This window comes from Thalia democratica, chromosome 1 (assembly GCF_965202585.1).
Source record: "Thalia democratica chromosome 1, ktThaDemo2.hap1.1, whole genome shotgun sequence".
In the NCBI taxonomy this organism is placed as follows: domain Eukaryota; kingdom Metazoa; phylum Chordata; class Thaliacea; order Salpida; family Salpidae; genus Thalia; species Thalia democratica.
In genome coordinates this window covers 72225149-72244401 of record NC_139165.1, presented here as the reverse complement: position 1 = coordinate 72244401, position 19253 = coordinate 72225149, and the positions used below count along the sequence as shown (strand labels likewise).

General features: G+C 26.3%; 2 protein-coding genes across 2 annotated transcripts; both read right to left on the bottom strand.

The window, feature by feature from the left end:
- Nucleotides 1-5895: 5895 nt before the first annotated feature.
- On the bottom strand, nucleotides 5896-9653 carry LOC145838820 (aquaporin-3-like). The gene is made up of 9 exons (XM_082946447.1): nucleotides 9617-9653; nucleotides 9301-9383; nucleotides 8656-8782; nucleotides 8132-8269; nucleotides 7793-7911; nucleotides 6937-7051; nucleotides 6484-6583; nucleotides 6158-6302; nucleotides 5896-6000 (listed from the first exon to the last, which is right to left on the bottom strand). Exons 1-9 carry the CDS (start codon nucleotides 9651-9653, stop codon nucleotides 5896-5898), a joined length of 969 nt encoding a protein of 322 aa, XP_082802573.1.
- A 3617-nt stretch (nucleotides 9654-13270) lies between these two features.
- On the bottom strand, nucleotides 13271-18873 carry LOC145832046 (aquaporin-3-like). The gene is made up of 9 exons (XM_082939414.1): nucleotides 18766-18873; nucleotides 18620-18708; nucleotides 17456-17582; nucleotides 16896-17033; nucleotides 16409-16527; nucleotides 15889-16003; nucleotides 14204-14303; nucleotides 13751-13871; nucleotides 13271-13664 (listed from the first exon to the last, which is right to left on the bottom strand). Exons 1-9 carry the CDS (start codon nucleotides 18797-18799, stop codon nucleotides 13614-13616), a joined length of 894 nt encoding a protein of 297 aa, XP_082795540.1. The 5' UTR covers nucleotides 18800-18873; the 3' UTR covers nucleotides 13271-13613.
- Between the last annotated feature and the right edge of the window lie 380 nt (nucleotides 18874-19253).

Genomic DNA, 19253 nt, shown 5'->3' with positions numbered 1-19253 from the left:
ATCTATTATATGATGAATGGTTGTTTCATTGCAACTTAGTTTAGACTTTTTTTTTATTATACTATTTTAAAACTTGCACGGCCAAAGAAGAATTTTATAACAAGTGCGGCCATTTTGGGATAAATCTGGTCCATCGACTAAAAAAGTTTTACATCTACTTTAATATGTATGAAAAGTAATTTATTATATTAAAAACATTCACAAAGAAAAAAAAATCTCATAAAAAACAGGAGCATTTTTTTTGGAATTATGTTAGACTAAATGTGTGTTTTTATATCATTAACTAAAAGTTTGACTTTTTTAGTATTTTTTACATATAAGTTTTGTAGTTTCAAAACTCTTTATTAAATAAAATACTTGTCAACTAAAAACCATAAAACATGCATCACTATGTAGAAAAATTCTTATTCAGTTAAAAAGTTTACGACTATATTTTTTAAACTAACTTAAATAGGGTTACTAACTACTTAAAAGACTATACAATAAAAGTTACTAATATAAACACACACATTATAACTATTCAAAATATAAATTTAAGCGTTTGTTAAAAAAAAGTCCTAGCGAAACAAGTTCACTGGAATATATAATAATAACAAGTTATACAGTATCCTTCTTTTACTACACTAACACATATTTCTGTTTGTTAACGGATTAACAAACTTCAACGGAGCTCTGTAAAAACATAAATATTGTTAGGAAAGAATAGAAGCTAAAGTAGGTATATGCATGTGTCCATTAAAAGTAAAAATAACTGCTATAGATTTGTATAGGTTAATGGTTAATAATAGATAAAATACTTAATTTTAATCCGACTGTTATAAAAGTATATAATATTTTTAATTATTAAATCTAGAAAAAATAAATCAAAAAAAAAGTACAAAATAAAAAAAACAAATCATAATATAAACTACTTACATGTAAATGAAGGAAGTACTAATTTTATTTACTGGTTACTAATCACTGAAAATATATATCTAATAATTGCGTCACGATATAAGAACTAGCTAGTTAATTTATACTACAAAATTAGATAATTTATTCTTTATGTTTGGAAAAAGTAGTAGATCGATTTAATTTAATTTGAAAAAGTAATATGTAATTTATTATAAATAAAAAGTAAAACAACTAACATTAATTATTGAATTAATAAATTAAACAATACGTAAAGGCAATAAAAGCCACAGAAACTTGGTATGTTGTATATTCATTAACTTCCTTTATTTTCATAGCTCCGTTGAATAGTGTTAATCCGTTAACACACAGAAATATGTGTAATAAAAATAGAATACTGTATTATTTGTTTTTATCATATACATTATATACATTATATAAATTTAAAATATATTTCTTATTATAAAAGCTAACAAATATCTAATACTTATAGTATTAAATCTAAAATTAAATATCCATACTAAAAAATTTTTTTAATAAAACGAAAGAAGATATAAACTGTTTTTAAAATACTATTTAAAACTCAAACTGTGATTAAATAAAGAAAAATCAATCTCTAGTGTTGTATTGTTTATTGAATGACAAAAAATACGCTCAAATAGTTTGGTCCAAGGACGTGGTGTACGAAAAAATATTTCGGTTATCGAGTCATACACCAAAACAGTTTAATATCATATCCAGGACAATATTAATAGATGGTAGTATTAGTTTAAAAACCTTATTTTATGACAAAATTGTTATTTTATTGTTTACAAAACCATATTTAAGCTGAAAAGCACACCGCGGGCAGCTAGTTTTTGCTTTGCGGGTCGCATTTTGCCCGCGGGCCGAACTTTGCTGACCTCTGACTACGAACGGCTTTTTAAGCTTGCAAAAGCTATTTGACCCAAAACTAAGTGTATGTTTTTATTATTATTATTATTATTATTATTATTATTATTATTATTATTAAGTTTATTGTCCAACGAAGGACCTAGGCATTAAAACCTAAGCCACTTAATCTGAAAGACACTAACATAAAAAGAAAAAACAAATTACAGTGATCAAATAAACATAAACATAAAACTTATACAAGGCAGAAACTGAATAAATTAAAACTTTCACAACCAAATATTCAACAATTCCAAAGTCACCAATCTCCAATTATACGTTCCAAAGCAACAAATCCCTGTAACAAGCATTTCTGTCAAATCTCCAGAAGCTGTCTTCATCTTGCAGAACATTCATCTCAGCTACTATTTGCCACTCGTTATGACGGCAAATTCAGTCAAAAATCACTTCAAAAATTTGGCAGCAACAGTTCACAAATCTAGCTTAGGAATCAACTGAATATCCAATAATTTCAAAATCTAAAGCCCAAAGCACATTAACAACAGCCCTTCCAGAAAAGTTTATTATATGCTAAAAAGGAAAGCACTTTGTTTTCAGCTACATATCCACATGAGTGACCTACTTTTTTACATTAAAAAACTTAATCTTTATCAAACAAATATTTTATTTGCTGTTCTTCTTAACACACTTTTAAAGTAGTTTATAAGTTTTAGGTCATCTTTGAAACAGTTGTTTGTCTCTAAGAATAAATCAAAAGAATTAGTTTAATCAAGTCTATTTTGAAACTTTTAAGTAGTTGAAGCTGTTTTATGACCTATGTACTACATTTGAGTGTATATAATTTTTAAATTATAATAACAAAATTGTACAGTTAAACATTATAAAGAATATTTAGCCAAAATCATGTAGAACAAAAGGTCAATTTTTATTTTTATCTGAAATATAGAAGATTAAGTCGAACAGCATACAAAACCGTGACTTGTCGTAGCTCGAAAAATGTATTATAAAACTTACTAATATGAGGATAGTAAGTAAAAATATTGTAGACATAAATAAAATTTCAACGTTCTGACACTTAGTTCCCTGCTTAAGAAGCTTAACAACTAAATGTAAGAAATTAGTTACAGTTTAATACAACTTTTAAAGTAGATTTTTTACAAAATTTAAAAAGATATGTATAATTAATACCTAATAGAACTACTAAATTAAATTATAATAGTAGAGTTTTCTTTATTTCATAAGAATATCTATTTAAACAAGCTAAAAAAAAACTATAACAAAAGAGTATGTAAAATAAAAGAGTTTAAAATAGTCATAGCACATAGTACTAAGAAACTACCAACATAATAAAAATTTAGTAAACAATACTGTTAAGCAGATAAGCACACGTAATTTTTTTTTTGTAATATTATCTTTTACTAAGTTTTAAATTAACTTTACAACTTGTTTACTTTTTTTTACTTTAAACGATAAAATTATAAAATATTAAGTTTTTCTTCTAGGTTTAAACTATAAAAAGTAGTTTGTAAAAAACAAAAAATAAAAATGTTACTTAACTAATGTTATAAAACACATTTTTCTATTTATAAATAACTACACAAACATATCGTTGCAAAATATTTATTTTATTACAAAGTAATATACAACGTTGAACAAAATAAGTCCTTGAGAAAATAAACATATGCTTGAAAAGATGTATAAAAGCCAACGTTTTTATATTGAGATATCATTCAACTGATAACAATTAGTATAACAAGAATGAAAGTTTTCGTAGCTGTTTTGCTTTTGGCTGTCGGTAAGTTTTTCTTCATTTCAAGCTTTTGAGCTTGTAATAAAAATTAATTAACGAAAAAAACTTTAAAAAAAAATTTACATTCAACAAAAAATATATAATCGAATAAATATTATAACGGATACTTGTAAAGTTTTGATTTCTTTCTTTCGCAAAGCTCTTTATTTTTTATTTATGAACAAGTAGTGTAATGTACACAAAAAATTATGATTCTAAGATTTATAAAAGTTTCAAGAAGAATATAGTAAGTGCTTCTTATTATATTTTTTGAAAACTAATATTGTCAATACAGCCGCCTTGGCTGACGAACGTATCATCGGAGGATCTGATGCTTCCTCCCCAGTACCATTCCAAGTTTCCCTCCAATCAGGAGGATCCCACTTCTGTGGAGCTTCTCTTCTCTCAACCACCCACGTCATGTCAGCTGGTCACTGCAGAATCTCCGGATGGCAGTTGTAAGTTTTTATTTGTAGTAATTATCAAAATATCGAACTTAGTATTTAAAAAAGAGCAAGTATTAAAACTTTGAATACACATTCTATATTTTTTTTATTAAGCTGAATTATACTATCTCCGTTTTACAAATTTAACAAATGTAGTTGTTAATTATAATGGTTATTTCCAATTAAGCTAAAGTATTGCTTTAATATGGTTAGAATTACTTATTTATTTTTATTTATTCAATTATGATCAATATCTAATTTTAAAATACTTTTTAAACTTCAACCATTTACTTTTAAAGCAAATTTAGTTATTTTATACTTTTTAACTACTAAAATCTGTCAACTATTTTTCAAACATGCTTTGTTTCAAATTGTGATATCTTTTAGCGCCACTGTTGCCCTTGAAGGACTTCAATCCAACAACTTGGCCCAACAAATGAAAATCAGCACCTGGGTTGTTCACCCCGACTTCACCCAATCAGCTATCATCAACTACGATTACTCCGTCATCACCCTCAAATCTGCCGTCACCTTGAAATCAGGACTCGTCGAAACCATCGCTCTTCCAGCTGCCGGACAAGAATTCACCGGAGTCGGAACCATTTCAGGATGGGGTAAGATCGGAGGAAGAAACCCAGTTCTCCCAGTCAACCTCCAAATCACCGATGTTCCATTGATGGAAGACAGTGACTGCGCTGCCGTCTGGGGATCTTTCAGAATCACCCCACAATCCCAATGTGTCGGACTCGGAGGAACTGGATCTTGCAACGTTAGTTTGATTTTTTACTAGTAATTTAAATGGCTATATACCTAACCTTTAAAACATTAATCAATCATAAACGGTTTTTTTTAACCTTTTTTTTCTCTGAATGTAGTAGTCATAGATTTGCGATAACATTTATAACTGCTTATAAAAGTGCTGTTAATTTTATTTGAATTAAATAAACAGGGAGACTCTGGCGGTCCATTGTGGCAAGAAGTTAACGGAGTCAAATACTTGATCGGAAACACCTCATGGGGATCAGGTACCTGTGATGCCGATGTCTACCCAACCATCTACTCCAAGAACTCTGCTGTCATCCCATGGATCCAAGCTCAACTTTAATTTGTTTTAGAAAATTATTTGAACGATTTATCGTACTAAATAAATTCTGAACAAATATTATCTAGTCATTTCATTGATTTTACTTAAAATAGTAGAATGTTTAGTGTTAATTTAGTACCTAACAAGATTCTAATAGTATTAATTATTTTCTCCATACGTTAAGACTTGAAATATTAAATTCAATATGATTTATTTAATTCAAACTACAACTAAATATTAGCACTAAGTGTGAACTAACTATTTCATTTATATTTTGTTTTCTATCTTACTAACTAAATATTAAAAACCACTTTTTAAATAATTAGCTCATTTAAAACAACAAACAACAGTTCTTTAAAGTATAAGTAAATGCTAATGTAAAATTTAGTTTTAAATTCAGCAGATTATATTACAACTCCTTAGTAAGTCTCTAAGTTAGTGTAATCTTAATTTAGTTCAAGTTATAACAAAACAGTTTTCGTTGTAATACTTACAGTTTTAACAATGTAAATATTTAAAATACTATTTCAAAATACTTTAACATTGTAGTTCAAATTATTCTAAAGCAGTATTACTTGAACTTTTTAAACTTACTTTATAGTTGCTCTCTGTATCATAAACCCTTTTTTTAAATAAATTAATTAAACAATCCTTGAATAATAATTTTTTATTAGTTTTAATGTTTTCAACTAAAAATTTGTTTTTACCCAAACCACATTATCTAGACGTATAAACTTCTTTGGTTACTAAAGTTTATTAAAATAAGTCAATTAAATACTGGAAAAAATCAACTTTTAGACTTCGGATAAAGCGTTATTTTCATCCTCAATTTCAAGATCTTTTATCTTTGGTTTTGCTTCGTCTTCATTACTGTCTTTAATATTTTTCTTGCCTGCATCCTACCAATACAAAACTATGTAGTTTTTTTTAATACCTACACAAGTATTTAAACGTAGTTAAATTTGTAACATGCTTTTAAAGCACTCTCTTTCTTTTAAAGTTTTCAATTTTTTTTATTTTACAAAGATGTGTAGCGATACAAGTTCATAAAGTTACCGTCGTTACTGTGGAGGAGACTGCAGTTTCATCTGTTTGAGGTAAATGATTTCCAATCGTCCATTCGTACACCGAAGCTCCAAACACGCCTCCAATGTAGGGCACAAAAAACGGTACCAACCACCAATGCTGACCGTTCGGTTCACTAAATTAAAAGTTTTTATAATCAAGCAATAACATTTTCTTTTTGGTGCAACCATGTTAGTTCATTCTGTATTTTGACAAGTTTACACTTTAATTTTTTTACCTCTTATTTTTATTTACTTTATTTTTACTTTTCTTACCTTTAACATAGTTTTTTTAAAGAATATTGCTAACAAACTAACGTGAAAACACCTCTACCCCATTGAATAGCAGTAAATAGTCTTGGTCCAAAATCTCTAGCTGGATTTATTGCATATCCATAGTTGTAGCCGAACGATAACCCTATTTTTTGTGTTTTTACAAACTAACCAAGCTAAAAAAATCTAGAGTACTACATACTAAAAACTGTAAGTGAGCTACTTTAAAGCTTATAAAAAAGGAAAAGAAATTTTAAGTAAATATATAGTTGTACATCTTTTAAACCTAACTTTTTCTCATTACTTGTAATCTAAAATCTAATTATGTAATTATGTACACTTTTTCGCTGTTTAAAGTATTTTTTGCATATATATTTTTTCTTATAAAGCAAAGCAGTCATTTTTATAAGTTAAATATTAATTTATGAAAACAAAGTAAGGTAAAAATAAAGTAATTTAGTTTTTGAAGTTCAATTATTTTTGAATTAATATGTTTACCAATTGAAACCACCAAAAGTCCAACAATAAGAGGTTTAAGCCCACCAGACATTTTAATGTTTTTATCATCGTTCATTGCAAAAATGGTGCCTACCAGTATAGCAGTTCCAATAATCTATTAAAAAAAAAACAATGTTGAATTTCTGAAGAAGAAAAAAATATTGTAATTAATAACGTTGAAAACCTATAACAAGTTAAAACGGAAAACGTAAGTTTTAAGTTATAAATTCATTCTAAGAACAAATACAAATTATAAGTATTAAACTTAAATATTTAAAATGGTTGCATGACAATTCTAATTTCAACAACTCCAATTCTTAAAATAGTCTTTAAGGGTCCCCATCTCAAAAAGTTTAATTTTAAATAAAATAAAAACGAACATGTAGTTCTAAAGAATAAGATTATAGTACTTAAAAAAGTTATCTGATGTAGTTATTATCTAAACAGAAAATTGCTAACAACTTAAAATTACTATGTTTCGGTATAATAAAAATTTATTATAGTAAAATTTCAAAAAACAATTTAAGTTTTTTAAGAATAAAAAAATTCACATGTAGGTCTAATCAAAAGATTATAATATTTTTTTTTTTCTGTGCCTAGTAAAAGATATATTTAATAAAAACTCAGACCTATCAAAAAATTAATTTTCGGAAATAGAGTTGTCAGAGTTTGAATAGACGTGCACCAAATTAAAACTTTTAAAAAATAACTTGTCCAATTCTATAAACAAATAAAAAACGATATCAAGCTTAGTTCAACTTTTTCAATATAGATTATAACTTTATGTAAGTGGTTTTAAACTTATGACGTTAAAACTAAATTAAGATATAATTTTATTTAAGGTTTTATCTTTTACTTGATCAAGCACTCCATTACCCATAGAAAGACCTTCATGTGGAAAAGTTGAAAATATCCCGGCAGTTCCTTGGACACCAACAACTTGTCTTATACCCCCATCAAATTTGTTGAACGCATCTAAAGTGTATAAGAAGAGTTGTGAACTACTTATAAAAACTTAAATAATTAAGACTTACAAGTTATTGATAATATTAACAACAAATTTTTTTTTTAACAAACCATTTGGCTTAAGATTAATTAAACATTAAAGCAATCGTTCACGTTTTATGTACACTGTACAGTTTTAACCATGACTCAAACTTAATATAACAAGTTAAAAGAAAAAAAGAGAACAAACCGTAATAAGTAAGCCAAACAATCAGTCCAGACACAAAACCACCTAGAAACTGTGCGGCTAAGTAGTACGGCACTTTTCTCCAAGGAAACTTTTTGTAAACAGCTAAAGACACGGTTACAGCTGGATTTAGGTGGGCACCTTTAGTCAAAATTAATTTTTAATAAAACAGGTAATTTACAAGGTTGTCAACAAGCCATAGTGATAAAGTATCTAGTTGAAAAAATACAACTGAAAAAACATAATAAAATAACAAATTTTGCTAAATTGCTGAAGTTAATATGATTTACTAACAAGAAATTAAGTAAAATAGTTTCTAGTTAAGACTTTCAGTTACACTATTACTAAACCACGTTAAATTCAGAACTTTCTCTAAGTTTTTGGTGCAAGTTTTTACTTTTGATTTAAAATACTTACGCTTCTTAGACAACTTCATTTAAGATATATTTCTTACGACCATTTTTCATCAACAGTTTTCAAATTTTATTCTTTTGTAAAACTATAAAGAAGTTTTGTTTCAAACAAACCTGAAGCTTTCCCGGAGTACAAAACAGCCATCGTAACTCCAAGACCATAAGCTAGATTTATGGACAAAAATCCCCCCGGCTCCCCTTCATGGAGCACGTTTTGAGCTACAGAACCATTTCCTAGCATCTTGAACATTAAATACTTTACAACAATAAAATTGGTTTTTGCTTTTTTTAATAAAAAGTTGTTATATCTTATTTTTTTATTTTTATAGCTTAAAAAGGTTTTACAATCAAATAAGTGAAAAACCTTGTGGTTTTAATATTTTATCACTATATTTAGTAAGTTTTGTTTATATTTTGTTTTCACTTCATTAATGCTTACTCTTTAACTTTTGATTCTATAGTTTTTTTAATTTAGTTTATAAAGATACCATATACATAATTTATTTTTATCCGTTTAAAAAGATTTTTATCTGTAAGCTAATATATATGTTTTAGTTTTATTTCCTTTATACAAACAAACATTAAAAATTGCTTGCTAATAACTTGTTAATGAAGATCTCAACGCAAGAAGTTTGTTTGAGTATATAATAATAACAAAACAATAGTATGGTGATAACAAAACTAAAATATTTAACATTATCTACCACTTGCAAGTTTTTATACGTTACTAAAATGAAACAAACTGTTAAAAAAACTTACTAAAAGTATGATAATTCCAACAAACTCAGACAGTGATTCTCTTATTACTTCAGATTTTATTTGGTAGGACTTATTTTCGACTGCTAGAAAATATTTGTTTACATTCACCATACTATGCTACTAAATTAAAATTATACTATAAACACATTTTTTAAAAGGAATAATACATAAAGGGTCTTCCAGCTTTAACTTTTTTTGTTTTTTATACAAGGATAGATTTCTTTTCATAAAAAAAAAAGATAACTTTAGTGCAAAACGACTAATTTAAACAAAAAACGAAACGACTAATTCAACTATAAATATATCTTTAACAAACCTTTATTTTTCGGAACTACCGAATTATTTTCTACCATTTTTTGGATAATCTTTCAATCGTTGATTTTTCAAATTAGTTTTATTTCAATCACTTTTGCCGGGTTAACAATAAACTACAGAGTTCAGTTTTATATTTTTAATGACGTAACAATGTGCTTGTAGTAAACTATTTTTATAAATAGTTTTAGATGAGTTTTCAATTTATAATAATATTGTAAATTAAACAGGGTGGCTGCTTTACTTTCACAACTTTTAAATTCTTGGTATGTATGCATACTGCATTATTTAGTAAATGTTAGTTATAATATTTTCAATAATTTATATGTTTAAAATTATTACAGAATACAAAAATATGAAAAAAAATACCTTAAATCTTCCTTTTTGCACAAGCTTGTTTTCTATTGGATTTCTTTTTCCTTTGTCGGTAATAAAGTTATTAGTTTTTTTTCTATCTAATTGTCAGCTTTAATTCAAGTTAAGCCTAATGTCTCTCACATTTCTACTTTAACTTTTACAGATTTTATTAATATTTGAAGATCTCGTTTAAATTAAGGGTTATTCTGATTTAGTTTAAGTATTTAAAGTTAATAATTATCATAAACCATAAATTGAGAACTATAATTATAATCTCTAAAGTTAAAAGTATACAAAGAGTTAACGTTATAAAGATAATATAAACTTTTAGTTGCAAAGTTTTTATTCTTATTGTTTGCACCTGCTAAAAAAATTAATGTTTATAAAAAAGCAATTGTAACATTTACAAAACACATTCACCATTTTATGTGACTGATAAACACTATTTAACAAGTTTTACTTTTAATATATAAAACAATAGAAATCTTCTATGACATTGATAGCTGTAAAGATTTTAAGCTGTATAAACAACTAATTTTGTATCTTATAAGTCATAACTCTGTAGAAAAAAATTTTAAGCTACTTCTAGTATGCGCTTTTTACTAACCCTACGCATAAATAAATATAACTTCAGACAAAAACATATTTTCAAGATTGAAAAGGAAGTTTTTAGAATATAATCAACATTTGCTTGAGAAGTTAGCACAGAAAGTTTGATGATAAAAAAATTTCATATACATATATACTCAAGATTAAGTTAATTTGAACAATATTCTTATAACGTTTTAACACGTTTAATTAATTTGTACACAATAAAGTAGTAATGCTCTCATTCTTAAAAGTTTAGTGAGGATAGAAATCTTTTTGTGTGATAAAATTTGTAAAACTTTATTTTCGAAGCTGCTAGTTTTAAGGTATTCTAGTAAACTCTTTTTTTTTCAAAAAAGGATTATTTTTTGTCCGATAACTGTAATGCAATCTTTTTTTTATAAGCATAACAACTTTCAAAGTCTTTAACGTGCCATACTTTTGTAAAGTATTTCTTTTTTATATATCGGGGTTCGGCAACCTTTTATAAGTGGTTGGCTAATTTTTTCTGAAATAAGATGCTCTTGGACCGCACTTTGTATAAAATAGCCTTCCGCGGGCCGCATTTATCTTAAATAATTGTAGTAATTGATGATAAATATTATTTTGACTTAAGAATGATAAAGTAATAACAAAAATGCACTAGTAATTACTAATTATAAAGTTAAGAGCCTAATTGAAAGTGTTTACCACAAAAACTTTTTTGTTTAGTTAGCATAAAGATTTGATCATACTAATTCGATCATCAGACGACAAGCTTTTGGTAGACTAAGACTCGAATTTCGTTTTTATTGATACTCTTCAATCAGTCGCAACCGAAAAACCTGCAGTCGTTAATCTACAATTATCATATCTCGTTGCATATGTAAGTCAAGGCTTAGTTTCTGCTAGACTTATTGTATTTAGCTCAAAATTAGTATGTATTTAACTCAGGGCTTTCCAAACTTTTTTTTTCAAAAGGACCCCCTTAAAGAAATTAAAAGAGCTATGGCCCCCTCCAACAATATTTCTCCAAAAACTTTTTGCTCTTCATCATCAACTGCAGAATATCTAGTGTAAGTTTCAAATTATGGCCTTGTGGCTCTCCCTTTTACGGCTTGTGGCCCCCTAAAACTTTTCCTTAATATCTAGTATAAATTAAAAACTATAATTAAAAATGCCAAAAGACATTTTTTTTTGCTTTTCATCATCAACTCCAGAATATCTAGAGTAACTTTCAAACTATGACCTCATGGTCCCCCTGTGGCCCCTTTACTGCCCATGGCCTCCTTTGCTACTCATGCCCCCTAAGTTTCTATTTTGCCCTTTAACTGAAGCCCTTACGAGGAGTTTCTATTGTTATGTTTCTTTTGTTAAATTAAATACAGTAAATATTTTAAAGAATAAAGTCAAAAATTCATTTAAATACATGTGAATTCAAAAAATCAATTAAGTGCTGGGTTGTATCATGAATTTTGTGGAAGTTTTCAAATGAATACTTTTTATTTTTAGCACTTGTTCTAAAACTGAAAAGAGTAATGGATTCATTAGTAGTCGCATATCAGTTGAAAACACGCTAAGTTAACCAGGTTTGGTGCATGAAAACTAATTATTTTCGATAAATTAAACTGTTTAACAGGTTTTACTTATAATTTTTTTCAGAAAACTTGTTTTTTGAGGTTTGATGAGACATGAGTTTGTGAAAGTTTAACCAACTAGAAAAATATTTTAGATGCTGTCTCAAATAGTTATTGTAACTAAGTTGTATGTAATGGTGTATATTAAATGCGTTAATTAGTTTTAATGGATGAGTATAGTTTAAAGTTTCTAAAATCTTCTATTTGTTTTTTTTATTATAAGTATTACTTAAAATAAACTTGTTATCTTGTATGGCTAAAACAATAAAGTGTGTATTTGCTTTAAAAAATATTTGTAGTAAGCAACTGTAAAAACAAAGAAATGGCTTAATAAAGAGTCATTACTCTCTAGAAGTTTAACTGATAACTCTCAGATCTTTATATCTATTAATACCTAAAGTTTAATAGAGTCAATGCTTAATTAAGTTACCTAAACAGCTTTATTTTTTAGTTTTAGTCTATTATAATCTATTAGTTTGCTTTTCTTGTACACATTTTTCAAATATAGTTAAATAAACAAACTTTTATTATTTAGTTATGACATTTTTTGATTAAAAATTAATAATGAATAATATTTTTACGTGTTCGTCAACAATGTTTGGTTTAATATTTTTTAAACAAACTGTTAACCACTTGTGAAAAAAAATTGTTTAAATTTTTTTATTATTTGTAACAAGGTCTAAAAACTACCATCTTTGAGTTAGCAGTAAATTAAAAAAAATAACACTTTTTTTTTTCAAACAAACTTCACATTATAAAAGTTTTTAACACGGCTAAACTTTTAGGAAAAAATAATGAACTTATAAAATTTGTAAAATATCTTTGTGTTTTTAAAATAAAAAGTTTAATTAGTCACAAAAGTTTCAATAAAGCTGTTTTTTTTACCATTTAATTTTGTTGTAAATACTAAGCTAAGGTTTAAAGATAATACGAGCTGAAGAAGTTGTAATAATTAAGTTTACTTATAGCTATTTATTTTCTTTTAGTTGTAAGTATTGCTTTTTAGATTTTTTGAACTTTTGTTTTTGCTGAAATTATTACAGAACTTTAAGTTATAAAGTCTTTATAGAAAAAATACAGAATTTGGACTATTAGGCTTCAAAATAAACAGTTTATTAACTAAAATTGTTACACAAAGTTATTGAACACAAATAAAACTAATCAAGCTAGTGCTAGTTAATACTAAAACTTTACGAAAGTATTTTTGATATTTTTTTAGTTATTATAAAACAATGAAACTGAAAAGAAACTCAAATTTATTATTGTAAATGTAAGTTGTATGACTATCAAAAGTAAAAACAACATTCAACCAAGTTTAAATTATGAGAATAAAAAACAAAAAAAAATTGTACAAAACTATACGTACTCAATATCAGTTAAAACGAACTAATACGTTTTCATAGGAGTTAAAATAACAATTGTAGTGTTTGCTTGGTGTTCTTATTCAACGTGTGTATTTTGAACCACTTTTACCGACTCCAACTCTACATGCTGTTGTTTTGTACAATAAATATACAACTATAAATCGAGCACACAATTCTAATATTTAAGATATATTTTCATTAACATAAACTAACTTCTTCTTTGTCGGTTGATAGATGGCGTCCAATTGCCCACTGATATATCGAAGCACCCACAAGGCCACCGATGTAAGGCACGGAAAATGGTACTATCCACCAGTACTGACCATTTGGTTCGCTGAAAGGAGAAAAAAATGTTTATTGAACACGATAAAAAAATCGACGTTAAAAGTTTTGGTCAAAGGACCTTGTGTATAGAAATACCTTTTGGTCATCGAGCTACACACTTATATAAACATTTTATTATATATAAAATTGATAAATAGTAAACACTCTTAAACGGAGCTCCGTAAAAAAATAATACTGTAAGGAAAGAATAGAAGCAAAAGTAGGTATGTACATGTGTTTATTAAAAGTAAGAATAAATACTGTATACTGTTTTAGGTTAATAGTTAATAATAGATAATTATATATTTTTCTATATATGCTAAAAATTATAAATCAACTAACGTAAAAACTCCTTTACCCCATTGTATAGCTGTAAATAGTCTTGGCCCGAAGTCTCTAGCTGGATTTATTGCGTATCCATAGTTGAAGCCAAAAGATAAACCTTAAGTTATTTTTATTATGTTGAATACTTTTTTTTTGCTCAAAATTTACGCTCAATAATGTTTGAATTTTATTTTCTACTAAAGCTGAGAAGTTATTTTCTAAGAAAGCTTGTTTCTTAATTTTTTTTTTAATTTATTAAGTTTAAGAGAATGTATAATTTTAAAAACGTTAAAATAATCTTAATACTTTTCATATATACATATATATATGTTTCAAATTATTTTTAAGGTTGCAATATTTGATATTTTATTATATATGATAACATACAACCATTGATACAAAATATATAAAAAATACAAAAATCACTATTGCTGCTAGCAAATCCAGATCAGTTTTTTACAAACGAGATCGAACTTTCTTTTTTGTTTTTCATTGTTTTTTAAATCTTCTTAAACACTTTTAAGTGTTTGTGTTAATTATAACTGTTTAGCTGAAGAATTTTCAGACGTGTCAATAAATCACGATAATCAAAAGGATTTTTCGTACACTAGGTCCTTGGAACAGTTTTTTTTTCATCGCTTTTTTGTCGTTTCATAAACTATTAATTTCTTACAACCATTAAAAGTTATCGATTTTATCTCTTTTTCTAAATAACAAATTTGAGGTACGATTTGAATTACTTAATTTGTTGTAACTGATATACACAAAGTACCGATAGAATTAATAAATTGTATTTATTCACTAAAACTTTTACAAACTAAAACATCTGCTTTCTAAAAAAAATACGTAAAATTTTGAAATTAATTCGAGGAATAAACGATTTTTTTATAAATTAAGAGCTAAAACTACCTGCTAAGATACAAATGGTTTTTTTTTTGTATTTGTCAACTTTTGTTATAAATCAAAAATAAGTATACTTACATATAGAAATTAAGCGACTGTCAATCTCTTATATACGTTATTTGACTAACTTGAATTTTTTGTGATGTTAATAATTGTTATTACATACAAGTTTTAATGAAAGAATAGTACTTTTCTATACTAAAGTTAAATTACACAAGTAAATGTACTTTCATTCGATGATATGAAATGTACTCGATAAAAAAGCAAAATTTGTTAATACTATTTCAAATGATAAAACATTTTTCGACTTTTTGTTTGTTTTTTCTTTATATTTCTATAACTATGTTAGTTCAATAATTGCAATTTTATCATATTTCTGTAGTACATACTAAAGTTTAAAAAAGTAATGTTAGTAAAATATTTTTGCACTATAAGTTTAAGTTGTCCTGAAAGATTTAATGAACATTGTGCTCAAATAACAATTTTGATCTAAATGTTCAAATGATTTTATTTTAAAAAGTTTACTATACTTACAAAAATTTATCAAAAATATTATTTTAAAATATTTTAAGCAAACGTTTCAATCTAATTTAACTGAAACCTTGTTTTAAACAGCCTTCCTAAAATTTTGAATCGAGCTTAGAATTTTTGGTTAATTAGAAAATTTCAACATGAAGTGTTTATTTTCAAAGTAAAAGTATCTTTTAGCATAATAAATATCTTAACTTACGCAAAGAGGTCGTAATGAATAATCAAACTAAAATATAATAAATAAAACATAAAAGTTCATAAAATCAAACCAATGGCTAAAACGAGCAGACCGATTACCACCGGAGTTAGTCCATCTGACATTTTGTTGTTCTTCCTATCAGTGATTGCGAAAATCGTCCCCACTAGTATAGCTGTTCCAACAATCTAAAAATTGTTATTTAGATAAATACTTTGAAACTAATACAATCAAAGTTAAGTCTTTTATTTATTTTCTTTTAATTTAACAAAGCTTATTCTTAAATACACTGTATGCTTTAAATAAAAGAAAACATTTTAATTTATATCAATATACTTACACGTATAGAACCTTTGGTAGTTTTTACAAATTTTAAAGTTTTCTTCAACTTTTTTTAATCTTTATTTCTACAAAAAAATGTTTAAAAACTTTTGTTAAGTTACCTAGATCTAAAACAAGCTCCAAGGTGGCTTTCAAACAAAGTCAACCAACTCTAAAAATAAGAATAATTTTCTATAAATTTAAATTTTTCTTCTGAGCTATGACGAATAACAATAACCTAACTAAGTAACAGCTTGTATTTTTAGTTTTACCTGATCTATTACTCCACTGTAAACAGAAAGGCCTTCCGCGGGGTACGTAGCAAATATGCCGGCTGTTCCATTTACACCAAGCACTTTTCTTACACCGCCATCAAAATCGTTGAGTGCATCTGAAACATAAAAAAAAACGTTTAATGTATAAAAAGCTAGTTAGTTTTAAGATTTTGTAATATTGTGCATAAAACTAAAAAACACTTTTTTGTAATTTTATACAGTTTGCTAAAACTGCCATAAAACTTTTTGGGTATAAAGTTGTTTTGAAAAAAGGTTCTTAGTAACTCACGTTTACCAATTTTAAAAATACTAGTAACAGAAAAAACAACATATAACTTAAAATAAAATACAAAAGTTTTATAGCTTCTTTTACTATAACACACATAATAATAAAAAATACTAATAACTCTAATAGTTTTGTAGCTGCTTTTACTATAACATATATTGTATTATAAAAAGTATATCAATATATTTTGATTCTAACTGTAATAAGTTCCCCACACAATGAAACCAGAAACAAAACCACCAACAAACTGAGCAGCTAGATAGTACGGTACTTTTTTCCAAGGAAACTTCTTGTAAGCAGCCAGCGAAATGGTAACTGCAGGATTTAAGTGAGCTCCTGCCGTTTTGAACGTAATAAATAATATAAAGTATTATCAACTATGTATGAGCTTCTTTTAATGGTACTTATAACCTTATTAATAAATACTTCAACTGACCAGATAAATTTCTTTTCTAACTGAAAGTTATTGAAAACACAAAGTAAGTTTAAAGTTATTTAAAAAAAAATACTAGAACATATGATTTTTTATATTACTGGCTGCTTATGTTAATGAACCGAGAAGAAAATTTTTTTAATTATTAAATAAACTACGAGTAAAACCAATAACGCAGACAGCAGCTTGATATAAAATTTAAACTCAACTTATAAACAAAAGTGTTTAAGATATTTTTCAAAAATTTTTAAACAAATTGCAATGATTTCAGTAAAAACTTTCTTACGTTTTGAAACTTTATAGCTTAATCATACTAGCTTTTAACCTGATGTTTGCCCAGCATAATAAACCGCCATAGTCACTCCAAGGCCGTAAGCAAAGTTTATCGCCATGAAACCACCGGGTATGCCTCTATGAAGTACATTTTGCGCCACTGAACCATTTCCGATTATCTATGTTAAAAAAAATTTGAAATTTTCTAATAAAAACATACCTTCCTAATTATTTGAAAGTATTTAGCTTTTATTTTATTTTTTAAATGTCTTATCCTAAATAGTTAGTGGGCTGCTCGGTTTTTTTTCTTGTTATGCTATACTGTTTATATTTTAATTTCGTTGTAAAATGTTACTTAGTCTCGGTTTACCTTTATTTAAAAAAAACAAGTTAGCTACAAGGAAACCAAGAAAATCAATAAATATTAAAAAATGTTTTGGTATACAAAAATTTTATTGATTCTTTAATAAGTTTTGAAACTTTTCTCATTTCAGATCGAGCATGTGTTGTTTGACTTAAATCCTAATTTACAAAAGGTTTTTTTTCTATAAAATATGAATTTTGACTATATACTTTTTACTGAAAATTAAGCTTCTTTTTAAACTTAGGAGTTGTAAAGATTTTTATTAAGACTACAGTAGATAAAAACGTTAAGCATATAAGAGCTTTTATTTATTTTAAAGTTCGTTAATACACAGTAGATTTAGTATGATACACTTAGTAGACTTTAGAAAAATTGTAAAACTAACTTATTTCAATTTAATAAAAATATTATTTCTAAAGAACAATATTCGGTTTTATTATATGTAAAAAACTTAAAAGTTAAAAAATATGAAATGTAAATATTATAAATATTATGAAGTTAGTTATATCTTCAGAGAGAGCTGCACTTAATAATTATAGTTAAAAAGTACAACAAGTACGCTGGAGTTTAGTAAAACACACCGTGTTTCATTTTTAGCTTGTTATTTGTGAATATATAGCATAGTGCACGAAACATAACAGAATCGAATTTACTAATTATTTTTGTTATTATATTGAGTATAACACTTATCTCATTTAAATAATGCATTTACTTTAATTAAAAAAAAGTTTTTATTTTATAACAACACAAACAAAAACCGTATAACAGTGTTTAAACTTTATATCAAACTGAGATAAACTTCAAAATATTTTGTCATTGTATTGTATCAATAGCTCTAAACATAAATTTTACCAATAAAATGATAATTCCAATGAACTCAGACAACATTTCTCTTATAAGGCTCGATTTTATTCTGTAGCTTCTAGGTTCTGCAGTTGCATCTGAAACAGATAAACGTTTTATATGTCAAAACTGAAGTGTTTAAAAAACAAACTAACCAGCACCGCTCGGTAGTACTGAGTTCGTTGGCATTTTATTAACCTAAATCTAAAAACTAAACAACTTGCATTAAACAATATTTATAACTAGCTTCTCACCTTTAGTGTTTAAAAACTATGTTATAAAAACGTATTTAAGTTGGTGTTCAATTTGTATCTACGCTTTTGAAAACTAACTAGTCAAAAAAATAATCGAAGAAAGCAACTCTCCACACGTTATAAATTAATTTCTGACTACCTCTAATATAATACAAATGTAGCTTTTGTTTTAGAGTTGGTTTAAGAACAACAAAATTCTAATTAATAAATATGCTTATTCAAACAAATCCAATAAAAATTAGTCTAAATCAAATATATTACATATTCCTTAAGTAATTGAGAGAAATATGTTAGAATGCAATTCCTACGGGATTTTACACGTGTTTTACTACAAAGTGACTGTTCAAACTTGAACCTGCATAGATTACTTTGCACTGGTTAATTTTTTT